The following is an 18,982-nucleotide window of genomic DNA, read 5'->3' as shown; positions in this document are numbered from 1 at the left end:
AACAAGCTGATTGATAGAAAGTCCAGGACGTTATCTCACCTGGTGTCACCATCTAGCATGGAAGCTCCATACTTAACAAAACAAATAAATAAGTTTTGCCCAGTGTTTCATAATCTGATATGGAGGTACCGATGTTGGACTGGGGTGGACAAAGTCAGAAGTCACACGACACTAGGTTATAGTTCAACAGCAAATCATTCACAGCAAACTGCCCAGTCTTCAGGACAACATCTACCACAATGCCACATAACCCTACCATGGCAAATTCCACAAAGTATGTCACATCATTGCCATGGATACTATCATCACACGTGGGAGCACCACCCACCATGTACACACCAGATACTCATGTGACTCAGCCATTGTTGTATATCTCGGGCAAGGATGTCCCAAGGCATGTTATATTAGCAAGACCATGCAGAAGCTAGGACACTGCGCAACAATGGCCAGACAGGAATGTTCCCTCCCAGTCAGGGAATACTTCAGCAATCAAGGACATTCAGCCTCCAATCTTCAGGTAAGCATCCTCTAAAGTGGCCTTCAAGATACACAACAAGGCAGAATCGCCAAGCAGAAACTGATAGCCAAATTCTGTACCCATGAAGACGGCTTCAACTGGGATCTTGATTTCATGTTGTGTTATATGTGACCCCACCATACTCTTCTGAATCTGTAAAATCTTCCTTACTGTCCTGTTTTGACACCATCACCTTAATAAATTGTTATGATCTCTCTACCTTAATAAATTAACAGTTTTGGATTACTTCTTACCTTGGCATGTGACTCTTATACCTTATCATGTTAGTCCAGTCATTTAGTTTGTCTCCAGCACCACCTTACTTTTATTTTTTTTGTAATTATCTCTGCCTCATTTAATCAGATTGGAGGTCATCCCTTCGCTTATTATTCAGCTGTTGACCTTCAACTCATGCCATCTGACACTTTTGATCACCTGCAGAACACTCCATTCACACTATTTGTATGATCTTTTGATCTCTCTGCCCTCTCTGCAATCTCTTTGCCTATAAATTCTGTACCTGTGTACTTCTGTTGCTTCACCTGACGAAAGCTTGAGATTTCAAATAAATCTGTTGGACTATAACCTGGTGTTGTGTGACTTCTGACTTGCATAAGCTAATTGTTCCAACTATCAGGAACATTGCAATGTTGCAAAATTAGCTTTTATTTTATTGGCTCATGTGATGTGGGCGTCTCTCTCCAAGACAAACTAGATCAGTCATGATTATATTCACTGGAGTTTAGAATGAGGGGAGGTTTCATAGAAAACTGTAAAATTCTCATCGGACTGGACAGGCTAAATGGAAGAAAGATGACCGGATCCAGAACCAAGGGATACATGGTAGGCTATTTAGGATTGAGATGAGGAGAAATTTCTTCATCCAGAAAGTGGTGAGCAAGTGGAATTCTCTGCCGCACAATGCAGTTGGCACCAAAATAGCGAATGTTTTCAAGAAGGAGTTATAAATAATTCTGAGGGCTAAGAGTCTCAAAATATATAGGGAGAAAGTGGAAAGAGGGAACTGAGTGGGGTGATCAGCTCCAGTTGTACCCCTGGTGAAATAGGCTCAAAAGGCTGAATGGCCTACTCTTGTTCTCATTTTCTGTTCCTCTATGTTTCTATTTCTGGCAATACCATCATTTCTTTCCCATCTCTGATTATCCTTTGAGTCAATCTCTGGAGTTGCTGCAGTCTGTGTAATATGGTTACCCATGGTGACGTGAGGGAAGGAGTTCCATGGTCTTCACTTTGTGACATTGAAGGAACAGGAGAACGGTTCCATGACAAACAATGTATAAATTGGAGGGGATCTTGCAAAAGGTGATGTTCCCACTCATTTGTTGGACTTGTCCTTTACAATGGCTGAGATTATGGAGTGTATTGTTAAATATTTAAGATGGTAGCTCTAGATGTGTTGAACTTTGAGTGTTGTTGAAGGTGCTCTCAGCCATTGTATTAACGATTATGCCTTGTAAGTTTTTACACATCGGGGTTTCATAAGGTTCTTGCTGCAAAATCCATACCTCTTACCTGCTCATGTAACCACAGTATTTGTATAGCTGGTTCAGTCCAGTTTCTGGTCAATGGTAACCCCAGGATAGTTGATAGTGGGGCTTTCAGTGATGGCCATATCATTGAATGGTTAATGGAAATGGTCAGATTTATTATTGGAGATCGTCAATGCCTGGTGCTACTTATCTGGGTGGACTGAATGTATGTTGAAACTTTATTGCTGGAACAGCACAGCAGGTCAGGCAGCATCCAGGGAACAGGAGATTCGACGTTTCGGGCACAGGCCCTTCTTCAGGAATGAGCAGAGAGTGTTCAGCAGGAGAAGATAAAAGGTAGGGAGGAGGGACTTGGAGGAGGGGCGTTGGAAATGTGATAGGTGGAAAGAGGTCAAGGTGAGGGTGATAGGTCGGAGTAGGATGGAGGCGGAGAGGTCAAGAAGAAGACTGCAGGTCAGGAAGGCGGTGCCGGGCTGGAGGGATTCGGCTGAGACAAGGTGGGGGGAGGGGGGATGAAGAAACTCCCCCCACCTTGTCTCTTCATCCCCCCTCCCCCCACCTTGTCGATGAACTTGGACTTCACCAGTTTCTTCATCCCCCCTCCCCCCACCTTGTCTCAGCCGAATCCCTCCAGCCCGGCACCGCCTTCCTGACCTGCAGTCTTCTTCTTGACCTCTCCGCCTCCATCCTACTCCGACCTATCACCCTCACCTTGACCTCTTTCCACCTATCACATTTCCAACGCCCCTCCTCCAAGTCCCTCCTCCCTACCTTTTATCTTCTCCTGCTGAACACTCTCTGCTCATTCCTGAAGAAGGGCCTGTGCCCGAAACGTCGAATCTCCTGTTCCCTGGATGCTGCCTGACCTGCTGTGCTGTTCCAGCAATAAAGTTTCAACTTTGATCTCCAGCATCTGCAGACCTCACTTTCTCCTCCTGGACTGAATGTATCCCAGTCTTGCTGCATGCAGGCACAGACTGTTTCAGTATCTGAGGAGTCCTAGATAGCATTGAACACTCTTCAAAAATCCCCATTTCTGAACTTGTCCATGGTGCTCAGTATGTGGTTAATTTTCTCAAATTATTAAAGGCCTGCTATGGTGGGTATTGACCTTGTGTCTCCAGATAATTAGCCTGGGCCTTTGAATTACTAGGAGAAAGTGAGGACTGCAAATGCTGGAGATCAGAGTCAAAAGGTGTAGTGCTAGAAAAGCACAGCCAGTCAGGCAGCATCTGAAAAGCAGGAGAGTCGACGTTTCGAGCATGAGCTTTTCTTAAAGAGCTCATACTTGAAACGTCGACTCTCCTGCTCCTCGGATGCTGCCTGACCAGCTGTGTTTTTCCAGCACTTCTGAGTTACTAGTCCAGTGACATTATCACAATGCTACCAAGACATTTATGGTAATGAGTGAGACAGATCAAAAACCCTTTGTACCGCGTGGAGCTTATTTTTAAAATGCAGCAGAATGAATAATATTTTCAAACTAAAATTAATGATACCTGACAGATTTGAGTGATTAAAATTTAGCAGTTGACTAAGCTTTTCACAAAATAAATGTAATTAGCCTTAATTTTATAGTGGATTACCTTACAAATATAATTATACTTTTAGACTAACATCAAGATTTAATAACACAGTGGTGAGAGTTTTTCCAAAACAGAAGAGAGATTTTACAAAGCTATTTATTATCAATAAATATTCCTTATAATAGAGAATCTTCATCTTACTGTTTGGGAAATTACATTCAGATATGCTGTTGACTTGCAAGAGATTAACTGAAGATCTGGCAGGATGACTTTTGCATTATCAGTGCTGTGATGTACCTGTCTTCCTGAATTACTGATTGCATGTTGTGCTTGGCTGATTTCCATACCAGGGTTCAAATGGCTTAGCAGTGGGTACTATTTGATGTGTTATTCCTTGGGTTAGAGCTCACTGCATATTTCAAAATAAATGAGTGGATGAAATATAAAACTTCACACTAAAAGCAACCACAATATGTCAGCATTGTTGTCACTTCTGTAACCAGGGCGACCACTGCTATGTATAAACAATGACTGGAAGAGAATGCATTTCTCAAGGTAATTATATGATGTAAATCTATGTATATAATGCCTATTATTCTCAAATTGTTTTTTTTAAAAAAAGTAGGGTTGCTTGTGTTTTTCAGCATTGCATCTCTTTTGTATACTATGGATGAGACATTTATCTTTGATTAACATTTGATACTTTGTTTTATGTGAAGAGCTTTGAAGTATCAGCAGACATTAGGAAACAATGCAACTATCTTCAGTCAAGATTACATTAATAGATTATTTAGAAAAAAAATTGTGTTTACTGTTTGAAGAAATTGGAAGTTCGACAAGTGAACAAATGAGCAGTGTTTCTGACTGATACCTATAGGGTAAATTCAAAATCTCTACTTTGTTCTATTCCAGGCAAGTGCAGTTTACCCTTGCAATCTGGGGTTTTTTCTTGATTTGGAGGTGCTGGTGTTGGACTGGGGTGTACAAAGTTAAAAATCACACAACACCAGGTTATAGTCCAACAGGTTTAATTGGAAGCACTAGCTTTCAGAGCACTGCTCCTTCATCAGGTGGTTATGGAGTATAAGATTGTAAGACACAGAATTTATAGCCAAAGTTTACAGCGTGTCGTAACTGAAATTATATATTGAAAAAGACCTGGATTGTTTGTTAAGTCCTTCATCTTTTAGAATAGGTATGTTGGTTTCAGTTCTTTCATATGTAAATCCCAGAACTTTTTTAAAGTTACATTCTCAAGTGAACGTTAACAGTAGGTGCCATGTCAGCCCAGATAATGCATTGAAGGTGTGAGGTTCCCTGTTTGAGGCTGTCTGTGTGCCAATGTTCAGACTGATTCTATTTCTAAAACAAAGGGATTTACAGAATCTTACATGGATTCGTGCAGGTTTTGAGCAAAATAAAACCGTAATTCTGCAAGTTCTTCTCACTCTGTTTGTGTGGACATTTGTCTTTCTGTCTCTGACTGTCATGTTTGTAAGTCTGTCTGCTGCATGCAATCCCCATTTCTATGAAAAATATTTTTCCAAGAAATTTCTTGAAGAAAATAATTTATGAAAATTATCAAAAGTCTCAAACCATTTGCTTCAGTTCATTTGTGGTACTGTTGATGTATGACCAGCAGGACACACCTGAAGTGAGATATTTCTCCAGCACATTGATCACTGTTTCAATAAAGACATTAAATTGCAAATATTCTGATCTACATGTGTACAAACCTTGGTGAAAACAGTAGCAATAAACTGTTAGGGGGATGGATTTTTATTGTCTCAATTGGAACCAAACTCAGAGCAGAACTCTTGACAGTTTTCATGAGGAAGAGGGAGAGAAGGAGGCATTTCATTGCATTGTGGGCACATTGAGAGCCTTCTGGTATGTTTTTTCTTCAATGAGGTAACCTACCTTTAGCTGTGTTAGGTTATATGTGAGTTGCATTGGAGTTCAAACTATGGATTGAAGGTGAGAAAACTTTACAAAATAACTCAAGCTCCGATTCCCACCTTCAGCATGAAAATCCACCACTTAAAAGTTTACTTATGGTTCATAATGTGGACATTCTTATTAACAGCCAGTCAAACAAAGGCCCAGTTAATAACGTTGAAGAATCTAATGCCAGTAATGGACAGAACTTTTAAAATTTTTCACACGAGGGACTGAATGGCTGGATTAGGTCTGCCTGGTTTGATCCTGAAGAAAGGGTCATTGATCTTGAAACATTAACTCTGCTTTTCTTCCACACACGCTGCCAGAGCTTTTCCAGCGATTTCTGTTTTTGTTTCCAATTTCCAGCACCCACAGTTCTTTGTTTTTTTTTAGTTTGGTGGGCAACTTTTACTAGTCCCGTGGGAGATTCCCAATATTAATGACCCTGATAGCAAAAGTGCCATCTGCCAAGAGCTACCAGCTAGCCGAAGGCTGACAGCTCCTCAGTGCCACACCGGGAGCAATAGCAGCCACCAGAGGTACAGCATTGCCAAGGCACCCCAGAGTGATTCTGGAATGACAGCAATGAAGCTTCTGGGTTATAGGGGGAGGAAGCTGGGACAAAGACAAATGGCTTTTATCACCCAATATCCCTCCCACACCACTCAAGCTAAAGCCAATGGGGCAAGGTTTGTTCTGTGGCCTGCAGAAGGTACAGGAAAATTCCCATATCATCCCTGAGCTGTCACTGAATTGAAGTGGTTGCAGGTAATTGCTATCCATTGACTAATTAATGAGCATCATTGACTTCCTGCCAGCAGGAGCTAGGAATCCCATGCCAATCTTTACTGCCATCGGAATTATTGGTGTGCGTTATTCCATGGACTCTGCACAATTATGTGGACCTTGCCACCGATGTTCCCACAAAAACAGATTGCATTGAATTCAGCCCAATAAACTTCTTTTAAATAATCTTTTTAAAGCCACTAACACAAAGGCAATCAGCAGAAAGATCAACATTGTGTTGGGATATGTGGCATTATTGAGCTCAAATTGCAATGGACTCCCCTCTGTCACGATCACCTCACCCCGTATTTTATGCTTTTCACAAGTAACATGACGGGATTCTCGCTGGGCAAGTTGACAGTTGTTGGCAATTAATATCTGCTGAGGTTCTTCTTGATGGTCCAACTGCCTCTTTTGATATCTTGGTTGTGATCTTGCCAAACCCTCCCAACAAACTAACCATCGGGAAAAACCCAATATAGAGACCAGAGTGGATGCCTGGTGGGTTCAGTTCACCATCTCTTCTGAACAATTTTCAACCTGTCCAGTGGCCAAATAATAGAGCAAGGCACAATCTACAAGCACCAGCCACATGTACTCTTCTACCACAGATGCCAGCACACAACATTCAGCGAGTCATTGCCACTACCCAGGAATTGGCGCCCCCCAAGCTCATTCTTGCCTAGCAGGGCACACTGGCAACCAGCAATGTATGGCAGCATCAGGTATGTTGCCACACAGGAGCAAAACTACCTTCAAGGGCTTACTCCCTGCTCACTCAGTGCACATTCACTTGATGCTTACTGGCATGTGCACACCATTCACCTCTTGTGCTGCTGTGCCGTGCATTGGCAATTGATGCACTCTTAAAACCAGGCAGGGGGCCAGATTCCTGATGAAGGGCTTTTGCCCGAAACGTCGATTTCAAAGCTCCTTGGATGCTGCCTGAACTGCTGTGCTCTTCCAGCACCACTAATCCAGAATCTGGTTTCCAGCATCTGCAGTCATTGTTTTTACCTAGGGGGCCAAGCCATGCAGCAGTCCTCAAAGGTGCACACATCAGTCTGTTAGCCAGTCCAGCACCTCACTCACGTAGTTGGGGTCAGGTTTAGTGTTTGTGCACCATCAGTTAGATATAGCTGAAAGATTTTGAGAAGCAGATGTGAGGAAGTCTGTGGCAATGCCCATTAATCAAGGGCAGTGTCACAAACCAATCCCAGGCTTCAGCTGTGATCAAGCTTCCAGTCAGGAGGCTTTGCACAGGGAGGACCATGCCCCTGTGCTCCAAGGCTCCATGAGGTCCAGTCCAGATGAGGTCTGCCAAGTCAGGGACACGTGTGACCACTAGTCATGGCAGGTCATGTTCCTCGTGGGGGTGGGAGGTGGGCCGTAGTTGTCTTGTCACCTCTGTTTGTAGAGTTAAGGGGGAATGTGGGGAGGACTTGGACAGGGGTATAGATCAGTTAGTGTAAGCACATGTACACAGCCTGGGAGACTGCGAAGCCTGTGAGGTCAACAGGATGGGCATCCAGGAAGGAGAGGATGATGTTCGTCATTCTGAGCAGCACATTAACTCAGGCTGAAAGCCTGTAGCAGAGGGCTGTTTGTTGTTATTTCTGTTGTCAAGCACTTGGGAGGGAGTGGGATGGAAGAAACACCAGTGAGGAGAACAACCCTGAGGATGTGGGGATTGTAAGTGAGCCAATATGTGAAGAAGGGGACTGTGGCTGCACCCAGTCACTGGATGTTGAAGACATGATATGTTAGTGTCACAGAACTGCAGCATGTCTACTCCCAGCTGTCCTGCAGCATTGTTACAACACGGGGTCAACTCCTTTGCTAATTTAAACCTGATACACGGAGAAGTTCACCTCATGCCATAATCTGTTAAATTTCGAGAGACAAAGAACGATCGTCGATCTCACTATTTATAGTCCAAAAAAAATTTTATTCTTTAAGTCCAAATGAGAACATTAAAATCACAATTATTTACAACTCCTTTCTCTTAAACCTATCTTTTACCTCCCACTCTGCAATACTGGTCTGATTTTTTTAAAAGATTTACAAAAAATTAATAATGTTTCAAAAACCAGCCAGCTGTCGATTCTCCTTCATATATTTTCCTCCATAGATTTTGTTCAGTTTTCTGCTGCACAACCTTTCTTACAGATAGCTACCTTTCAGAGAGCTATTTAGGTAGAAGTCTATTCATGTCTCTCCCTCTAACTGTTCAAAATGTCCAAAACATCTGATCTTTTCATTGGTTTGATGTCATCCCAAACAGTAAAATTCAAATTCGATTGGATTTTGGTCTCTGGGCCTAATTTCAACTGATTGGCCGAATTTGAATTTGTTTTTTGCTCCATGGCAACACAACTCCAGCTATTTGTTTCAACCAACTGTTTCATTTTTAAATTGTTCAGCACACTCTGTGCTCTCAGTCAGTCCTTGCCAGCTTCCTCTCTCTCTTAAAGGAACAATACACAGCTACACCTTCATAACAGCATTGATCCTCTCTGTGTTGCAGCTCACTGTCATTGCTGGGGAAGTGCCTGAGATATACACTCCTGTGCACACAGCCAGCCAAGCAGTAGGCAGTAGCGATGTGGAGGGGGGATGGGGGGCTGAGATTTCAGAGTGATCCAATGCTGTGTACAAACAGTGCTATCCCTGCTCCGACATGTTGTAACTGACACTCATTGCAGACTCCCAACATTAGTTCTCTGCAGGGCCATACACAGAGACAGGGAAAACCACATGACTAGTAAAAAAAAAACATTTATGAAGAAAATATTAACTGTTTAAAACTGTGGCCCTCATGGCCCTTCAGTACATTTTCTTCTTCCTGTCCCTCACACTGCACTGCACTGAGCTGCTCTGATCTCCAAATCAGGTGGAGGAATGCTGTCAGCCAAAGAGGACAAAGATGTGTCCTCTGGGCCGTATCCTCTGGGGGGCATGACTGGTTCTCTGCAGATGTGTCTGAGACATTAGCTGCACCTGTAAAACGAGGCTGATTCCAAGTGGTGCTCGCTGCCTGACACTGTCCTCCCGGGAATGTCAGTACTTCAGTCCAATGACAAGCGATACTTACTCAGTTGCCAGGACATGGTTGGCTGTGTAACTCCTCAGCAGTGATCTTGGTCTTCTCCTATGAGGCCATGTTTCTCTCCTTCAGGGGATGAAGACAGACCCACCTGTACAGCATCACTTCACCCTGTTATGGTGTATCTTCTCTTGTAATGACATCAAATGGAGAGATGGGTTAAGCACAATTGGATGGTACTGTCATTCGTGGTGAGCATGTGGCGGTAAAGTGTTGAGGTGTTCCAAGGGAGTGAGAACGAAGCATCGAGGGGATGTAGGGTTAGCGGAGTGGGAGATTGGAGTGGATGGTTAGGGAGTAACATGATCAGGTGAAGAAATGTGTTGCCTGCACCAGAGGATCTGCCAGAGGATGAGCTTTGATGTGAGCTAGGATAGAGTGTGTGTGAGGTTGCACAGAATTGACTATGGCACTTACTGTGAATGGGAGAATGTCATTGACCCTTTTCCTGCCCTGCAGCCTATTCCTTCACCTAGTCAACCTCTGCACCTGACCTGGGTGGTGATCTCCAAACAGGCCGGTATTAGGCGGTGGCATAGTCTCCTCTGGAGGTCCTCTAGATTGTGGATCCGTCTGATCTGCATTTGACCAGGGCTTCCAGCTCCCTGTTTAAGAATGATGGTGCCAACTTCCCCTTTTCAGGCCATCTCTCCTCAGTCCCAGAAATGAGCAGGCAGTTTTCAAATGTTAGTGCTCACGCACATGCTCAGTTTGCGTTTCAAAGATGATATGGATGCAAGGAATGCTGGTCTTGGGAACGATATCGTGTGACTGGTGCATTGTTCCTGGAACAGTGTGTGGTCAGATAGGGGAGGAAGTCAGATGTCGCATGCGCACATGCACACACATACACGCACACATTAGCGAAAATGGCAATTAAGGTGCAGCAAGATAATTCACTCGGCCTTGTGGTGAGAATTCTTCCAACCAAATTTCTCGTAACTCGCACTTAAAAAAAATAAGATTTAGCCCTAAATAAACGCACAAATAAATAAATACTATTACAGCAAGAGCATGAGACATCTTAGGGAATATCATTGTTCCCGTGTGTAATAGCCAAAGTTTTAGTCAATTAATGGACAATGACAAATCTTCTATTCCCGCCCCCCCCAAAAAAAAATTGACATGCATGAACATCATATGTGGCAATTTGAAGAAAGAGATCTTGCAGGAAGTTTGTCTTACAAAGTTGTGAGCAGCATGTGATTGAATTGCACCATTAGTGTTTTTGTACACATTGCATACTGCTTCATGTCATTATAAACACAGCACTGAAAATGAAAATGTTTGCTTATTATAAGACAGCTGCTTGCAGAGTATTAAAGAGGCAGCAACATTACCAGAGCAGTCAAATGAGAACACTCTCCATCGCATCAAACAGCTTCACTTTTTAACTTAAATCCATGAGAAGCTCAGATATACAGCGCTGCAGCCATGTAGTGTAAACAGCAAGTAAATACAAATTAAAAGGTTATGAAACAACAGCAGGGAAAGTAGTTGAGAAGACAGGCGATGTAGTACTGAAGCCACATGTGTTGAATGGCTCTCTTTTGTCAACTGATGATACACACCTTAGGAGGCCTGCTTGTCAACAGAGATTGCTACAACACATGCACCATGTGGAGCAAGCACTTGACACTATACCCACAGCAGTGGAACAGATGGAGAAACAGTTGTCTGCCCTGCTGTCTGCAGAACCACTGACAACTGTATTGGCAATTTCAGTTATGTAGGCCATAGCTATAGCAATAGGAGTAACTTTCAGAAATGCTCATGTACCTGCTGTGTGTGCTTTGGTCTTCATAGAAAGAAAAAGTAAAAAACCTGCATTTATATTGAATCTAGTCATGCTTCAAGCTTTAAAATGAATCAATTACTTTTAAAGTTCAAGCACTAATTTTATGTTGGCAAATGTTTGTGTACAGCATGTGCCAACAAAGGCATATGTATGGACGATCAGGAGAATGCTCTATCTGCTGATGGTTGAGAGGAGAATGGTGTTCAGTACACCACAAGAATTTAGTGGTGAGGTCCGAACATTGTCATAGACCGTCTTCTACTTGAGCAGGAGTTCAGATTAATACGTTTACCTGAAAGACAGCATCCCTTCAAATACAGCACAAAGGTGTCATTCTGCATTCACATGGCATGTGACTGATCAGTCAGTCAAGGCTACTATTCTCTCAGCTGACAATATCTTAGTGAATGGAACACCTGAGTAGGCAGCAAAAAAAGAACTAGCACATACATATTTTCTTTCCTAACTCTGGGATTCCCCCAAAGTGTTTTGCAGCTGATTTGGTATTTCAAAGAGAAGGTGCTATTGTAATAGTATGATATTAGGCAGTAGCCAGTTTGCACACAGTACATTTCTGTGAGTACTCTTAAGGCAAATAACAGCCACAGGTTTATGTATAACACCTTTATCATAATACAGTGTTCCCAGACATTTCACAGGAGCATTTCGGCACAAAATATGACATCAAAGCACATCAGGGTTAGATGACCAAAAAGCTAGTCAAAGACGTGAGCTGTAAGGAATGCCATAAAGGTAGTGAAGCAAAAGGTGTATGCTTGGAATTCCAGAATTTGGGGTCTAGGAAACTGAAACCAGTTATACTGCAGTTAAAATTAGAATGCTGAAGTGGCTGGATTTAGAGAAATGCAGATGTAGTCAGAGAAGATTATAGTGATAGGAATAGGAAAGGCCCTCCGAGGATTTTGAAATCAAGAAGATGGAGCCAAAAGGCGGATTGAACTTGCTGGGAGTGAAGACATGAGCACCTTGAGTTTTAGCAGTTCTCAAGTTTATGGAAGGTGGAATGTGGGAGACCATCCAAGAATGTGTCGAAATAGTGAAGGAGTGGCGTTTTGAGCAGGGGACAAAAACAATTTTTGAGTCTGAGCAATATTTAATTGAAGAATATCTCAGCATATCCAGAATATCAGGTAAGCAGTCTGGCAACTTAGCAATAGTGGAAGAGCCGAGAGAGGTAGAGGAAGAGAAGCCATTGTGAGTGGTATTTCAGCTATCACGGGGAACCAGGTTAGACTAATCCCAGCCAGTTGGACAACACTAGAGGCTCATTAAAGGAGAATGGTTTGGGTGCCTACATCAAAGGCTATCGACACTGCAAGAAGTTTAAAGAGAGGAAATTTACCTTTTGTCACACAGAATATCAATTGTTAACTTGTCTGGAGCTGTTTCGGTACTGTGACATTCGCTGGCAATGTTGGAAATCTTATGTCGTGAAAATGAAGAGGAGTGGCAAGCTTTATTGCCATTGGCACAAATGATTGACTGCCTATTTAAAATATTGAAGCAAAGGAATATTAATATTTGTGTATGTTATTTAAGTTTATTTGAACAATTGATAGATTGCTGAAGGCACATTGTGTTTTTTTAATAATTTAATCTTATTTTTAATAGTATTAAAATTTCAAATTTAATAAAGTGATAATGAATCATTGACTCTCAAGATCAGCCTGACTTTGTGTAACATCTCTAAACTAGTTACTCATTTCTTGTCCTTGTGAAAATATTAAGTAGCCTCTGCATTTTTGTATGAATTTAAAGAAACAGTGCAGGTAATTTTCAACTTTATTACATGGGCAGTATCTTGGGACACAGGCTGCCCATCCACTTTAATACTCATTGGTTTCACTGAAACGATATTTGAGCAGATAAATAATTTGAACAGGTTACTTCCCAAGCAGTGGAAGTTGAAAGTGATTCCCATTGTTACATTAGTGAACTTTCAAGTAAAGCTGAAACCGCAGCATTAAGTATGTAAAGAAAGACAGATGCTATGACGACGGTACACTCCATAGCTGAGAAAAGCTGTAAATGCTCAGATGGGGCACACTTATTTAATGAATTTAAATAGCATTCACAAATTTTAATATTGCTTTGCTTTAATATTTGAAAGTTATAAATTCGTGATGAACAAATGCTCATCATTGAATGCATAATTTTAAATTAACCTGAGAAGTATTCATTAATTAAGTTGTGTTTTACTACATTACGTCAAATGATGGTTCACACATATTTTTGATGTCATTAACTGGAAAGCATTGGCATCTGATGCGAAATTAACATGCAAATTGCAGTGACTGTGAGTTCAATACAAACATTTCTCAGTCACCAGTAATTGTGTTAGATGCTTGATCAAATATCTTGGCTGGCCAAAAGAGATTGAATGTGGGTCTTTTCCGTGGTGGTGTTTTTGTAATGTGACGTAAAAGCTGAAAAATTTCTGCCAAGTACTGCACTATTTAGTCCTGGATGTTAATTAGAATTGTTCTTGATTGTATTTATTGGCAGCAAGTGCTTCCGTCAGCAGTGACGTGGATTTGCAGGTTGGAAACCTGAGATTTATGTCAAACTCTGTAATTCAATGATCGAGTATATTGTGACATCCTGATCTCAGGCAGACTTCCCACGTTTCCATTGTGTGAAATTTGCTAAGTAAATGTCCGTGTTCAACAGTCACTGAGGAATGCTGATGGAGAAACTGCATTCATTTTTCTGTATCCTTCTGGTTTGGCTCAAATCCAGGCAATTACGTAAAATTAAAGGGAAGAAATCAGATTATTAGGCCCCCTGAGTGAGTGCTAATGAGCATCATCAACACTCACCTCCCTTTCTACAGAGCAATAGTCTGTTGTATGATTTACCAGACAGACATGAGAATAGAAGAACATCAATGTTACGTTCATCAGTGAACACATTTCCACTTTGACATACAAATGTAGGACATCCTGAAGCTCAAATAAAGGTACTTTTTCTCAAAAAAAAAGTTACTCAAGCAAGGCATTGTTCATGTATTTTATAGAACATAGAAGAATACAGCGCAGTACAGGCCCTTCGGCCCTTAATGTTGCGCCGATCCAAGCCCACCTAACCTACACTTGCCCACTATCCTCCATATGCCTATCCAATGCCCGCTTAAATGCCCATAATGAGGGAGAGTCCACCACTGCTACTGGCAGGGCATTCCACGAACTCACGACTCGCTGAGTAAAGAACCTACCCCTAACATCTGTCCTATACCTACCCCCCCTTAATTTAAAGCTATGCCCCCTTGTAATAGCTGACTCCATACGTGGAAAAAGATTCTCACTGTCGACCCTATCTAAACCCCTAATCATCTTGTACACCTCTATCAAGTCACCCCTAAACCTTCTTTTCTCCAATGAAAACAACCCCAAGTGCCTCAGCCTTTCCTCATACGATCTTTCTACCATACCAGGCAACATCCTGGTAAACCTCCTCTGCACCCGTTCCAGTGCCTCCACATCCTTCCTATAGTATGGCGACCAAAACTGCACACAATACTCCAGATGCGGCCGCACCAGAGTCTTATACAACTGCAACATGACCTCAGTACTCCGGAACTCAATTCCTCTACCAATAAAAGCTAGTACGCCATATGCCTTCTTCACCGCACTATTTACCTGGGTGGCAACTTTCAAAGATCTGTGTACATGGACACCAAGATCCCTCTGCTCATCCACACTACCAAGTATCCGACCATTAGCCCAGTACCCCATCTTTTTGTTACTCTTCCCAAAGTGAATCACCTCACACTTAGCTACATTGAACTCCATTTGTCACCTTTCTGCCCAGTTCTGCAGCTTATCTATATCCCGCTGTAACCTGCCACGTCCTTCCTCACTGTCTACAACTCTTCCGACTTTCGTATCATCTGCAAACTTGCTCACCCAACCTTCTAACCCCTCCTCCAGGTCATTTATAAAAATGACAAACAGCAATGGTCCCAAAACAGATCCTTGCGGAACACCGCTAGTGACGGCACTCCAAGATGAACCTTTGCCATCAACTACTACCCTCTGTCTTCTTCCGGCCAGCCAACTCCTAATCCAAACCTCCAACTTCCCCTCAATGCCATACCTCCGTATTTTTTGAAGTAGCCTACCATGGGGAACCTTATCAAACGCCTTACTAAAATCCATATACACCACATCTACCGCTTTCCCCTCGTCCACCTCCTTAGTCACCTTCTCAAAGAATTCAATAAGGTTTGTGAGGCACGACCTGCCCTTCACAAAACCATGCTGACTATCCTTGATCACATTATTCCTATCCAGATGTTCATAAATCCTATCCCTTACAATTCTCTCTAAGACTTTGCCCACAACAGAAGTGAGACTCACCGGCCTATAGTTACTAGGGTTATCCCTACTCCCCTTCTTGAACAAGGGAACCACATTTGCTAGCCTCCAATCTTCTGGCACTACTCCTGTAGACAACGAGGACATAAAAATCAAGGCCAATGGCTCTGCAATCTCCTCCCTTGCTTCCCAGAGAATCCTAGGATAAATGCCATCAGGCCCAGGGGACTTATCTATTTTCACTCTTTCCAGAATTTCCAACACCTCTTCTCTACATACCTCAAAGCCATCCATTCTACTTAATTGTGACTCAGTATTCACATTGACAATAATGTCCTGTTCCTGAGTGAATACTGACGAAAAGTATTCATTCAGTGTCTCCCCAATCTCTTCAGCCTCCACACGCAACTTCCCACTACTATCCTTGACTGGACCTATTCCTACCCTAGTCATTCTTTTATTCCTGACATAACTATAGAAAGCCTTAGGGATTTCCCTAATCCTACCAACTAAGGACCTTTCATGTCCCCTCCTTGCTGCTCTTAGCTCTCTCTTCAGGTCCTTCCTAGCTTCCTTATAACTCTCAATCGCCCCAATTGAACCTTCACGCCTCATCTTTACATAGGCCGCCCTCTTCCATTTAACAAGGGATTCCAATTCCTTATTAAACCACGGCTCCCTAACACGACCCTTTCCTCCCTGCCTGACGGGTACATACTTATCAAGGACACTCAATAGTTGCTCCTTGAACAAGCTCCACATATCAATTACGCCCTTGCCTTGAAGCTTACTTTTCCAAGCCACACATCCCAAGTCATGCCTCACCGCATCATAATTTCCCTGCCCCCAGCTATAACTCTTGCCCTGTAGTGCACACTTATCCCTCTCCATCACTAGAGTAAAAGTCACCAAATTGTGGTCACTGTCCCCAAAGTCCCCAATATTTTAATCAGCACTATAGTAGCATTTGAACTTGTCATAGCCTAGCCATTTGGGGTGATGTTTGTTTTGGAGAAAAGTTAACTACGAGTGAATGACACCTTCCATTCTTCATTGTTTTTTTGTGAATATATGATCAAGAAACATTTTTAGTTACCTTGGCAAACATGAAGTATAAATCAGGTTGAAGTATTAAACAAGTAGTCATGACAGCAAATATATGTTCTGATTAATTCTGTCCTCAGAAGTGAAATAATTGAATGCATCTGATCTGCTCTATTCCATGCACCACCGCCTCCCCAAACCCAAAATCTCTCATCTTCTGTCTCTGCACCCTCATCACTTAATTCATAACTAGCAGTTGTGCCTTCAGTCTTAGATTCTATGCTAGAAATTTTATTGCTAAGTCCCTCTTTTCCACCTTTCACACTCTCCTTTATCAACCTCTGGTCAGTGTTGCCGATTTGACTTGACCTCTGTTTTATGCATTGTACCCTGACATGCTTTATTTGGGTTTAACAGACTGTACATGAATGCAAATTGTAAATTGTAGATATTGACTGGATTTGATTCGACTTACATGGCAAAGTTACTTGCCATTTATTACAATTAAAATGCTCACATCGTGTCTCCTGCATTGAAATGATAGAACAACCCATTTATCAATCAGTGTTTGGGATGCAACATAATTGAAAATGTGGATTACTGAAAGGTTAACTGAACTCAGCCATAGTGGTAATTGAGGTCCTGGCATTGGCCTCTGTATCCTCAGGCCAAGGAGGGAAAAATATCATCCAGCATCCCTGTCCTGATCACTGATGTCCCTGCAGGAAACCGTGTGTTGAAAAATTTGAAGTGAGGACAGATTGTTCTTGTCATGCTTCATGGAACGGAATCGCCTACAGGCACTCACTGTTGTGGCTGACTTATGAAGAATGGTACTGAAGAGTGTCTATGAACCTGACAAGGGTGGCCATGGAACTGACTCGCACATGAGGTAATGGCTCCCCAGAAAAGGAGGGTTACAGCAAGAGAAGGGAGTTGTATTTTTTTGATTCCAGGTTGAATTATTTTGGAATTCTGGGATAATCGCACACATGAAATGTGCAATATCACCTGCCAGGAAATCATTTTTCATAGTCCATTCATGTTTGGGCTCCTCCCCATTTGAAAAGTGACAAGAATGCCTGCTTGCTTCCAAAAAACAACTGTGCTTTTTTTCGCTTGGTGCTAATTGCCTGAAGTTCCAGCACCTTTGTATTAGCTGCATGTTCCCACTCCTAACATCCTGGAACAATTTACCCTCAGGCAACAAAAATTATTAAGTTCACTGCTGCATTTCTTAAATCCACAGCAACTGATAGAGCTAGATAATTGGATGTGCTGCAATTTGAAATATCAAATGTGAACGAATTGGGTTAATTTTTTTACGAGTGTAAATGTACATCATAGAAAAACCATTGAGCTTTGAACAAAAGGGTTAAATAGGACTTTTGCATCAAGCAACATAATTCTCCTCAATTACCCTATATTTTGACACATACATTAACGCAGTGGTACTTCATAGCATGCATTTGTCCAGTGGGATCCTGCCATACTCTGTACTTGCAAATCTGACTGAAAGGAAATAAACTTAAAATCAAGAGTTGCTGTAATAAATTGCAGTCATTCATGGTAAACTGAAATTTCATAGCAATGTGACTAATAACTTGAATTTTTTTTTAATAATGCAGGTCATCCTTGCATTTAACTTTCTGATCGCAAGTCTACTTTAAGAGAGAAAAAAATGTTTATTTAATTTAACAGTTACAGCATAATGAAGCCAACAAAGAATTCCAGTGAGGAAATGCCATTTTTTTTCCAACAGAAGGTGAAACTAGGCTTTAGAAATAAAAGGTGTTAATATTTGTCTGGATGTTTTGTCATAATAGAGCAGTTGATTCTTAATTAGGGAAATTTCATCTGTCATAGTCAACAATTATGACCTCCTGTATCATGGTTTGTCATGAATAATCAATGAAGGCTGATTAATATGCATGAGCAGTAGTCTATATAGAGTGCGCTGAAGCACGATACAGCTGCTTGACTAAAGCAGAGCAGAAAGCGTATTGGAGAGTCAGCAACAGAGAGAAAGAGAGAGCGAGAGAGAGAGAGAGGGAGGGAGGAAGGGCCAGTTGTTTTCTGTGACCCGGGCTGTCTCTGCTACCAGTGTGATTTGTCTCAGCTGAAGTGAATCACCTAGGTTACTTCAAGTGATATCTACATGAATGACAGTTAACTCTGAGCTGTTTTAACTACAAGATCTGGACCAGGAAGGCTTCCAGTCCATACTTCACCAACATGGGGTGCAACTTGTGTTCCCTGCAGAAAAGAGAAGAGCAGTACAAACTCCTGTATGAAGTTTGTCAGGTAATCATGAATTATCAGGTTTCTGTTTGCATGTGTTGAAGGACACTTAAATTGTATAGTCTTTTCATTGCCTGCTCATGCATATTTGAAATTAGGAAGTACATGAACAATT

General features: G+C 42.0%; 1 protein-coding gene across 5 annotated transcripts in view; it reads left to right on the top strand.

Annotated features, from left to right (window-relative positions):
- pdzrn3b (PDZ domain containing RING finger 3b) overlaps positions 1 to 18,982 on the top strand; it is a 307,213-nt gene that overhangs the window by 187,950 nt on the left and 100,281 nt on the right. The window contains exon 1 of one of the 5 annotated variants that reach the window (XM_043708364.2): positions 18,712 to 18,870. The exons of 3 other annotated variants lie outside the window; for them this stretch is intronic. In XM_043708364.2, the coding sequence (XP_043564299.2) occupies positions 18,802 to 18,870 (69 nt within the window). In that variant the 5' untranslated portion in view covers positions 18,712 to 18,801. Of the gene's footprint in view, positions 1 to 18,711; positions 18,871 to 18,982 lie in introns of those variants that run through there. One more of the 5 variants, XM_043708365.2, reaches the window with a different exon arrangement.

This window comes from Chiloscyllium plagiosum, unplaced genomic scaffold, assembly GCF_037043375.1.
Source record: "Chiloscyllium plagiosum isolate Xiang-an unplaced genomic scaffold, Cpla_swu_hap1 HiC_scaffold_14, whole genome shotgun sequence".
Classification (NCBI taxonomy): Eukaryota; Metazoa; Chordata; class Chondrichthyes; order Orectolobiformes; family Hemiscylliidae; genus Chiloscyllium; species Chiloscyllium plagiosum.
This window is presented reverse-complemented; position numbering and strand designations above follow the sequence as displayed.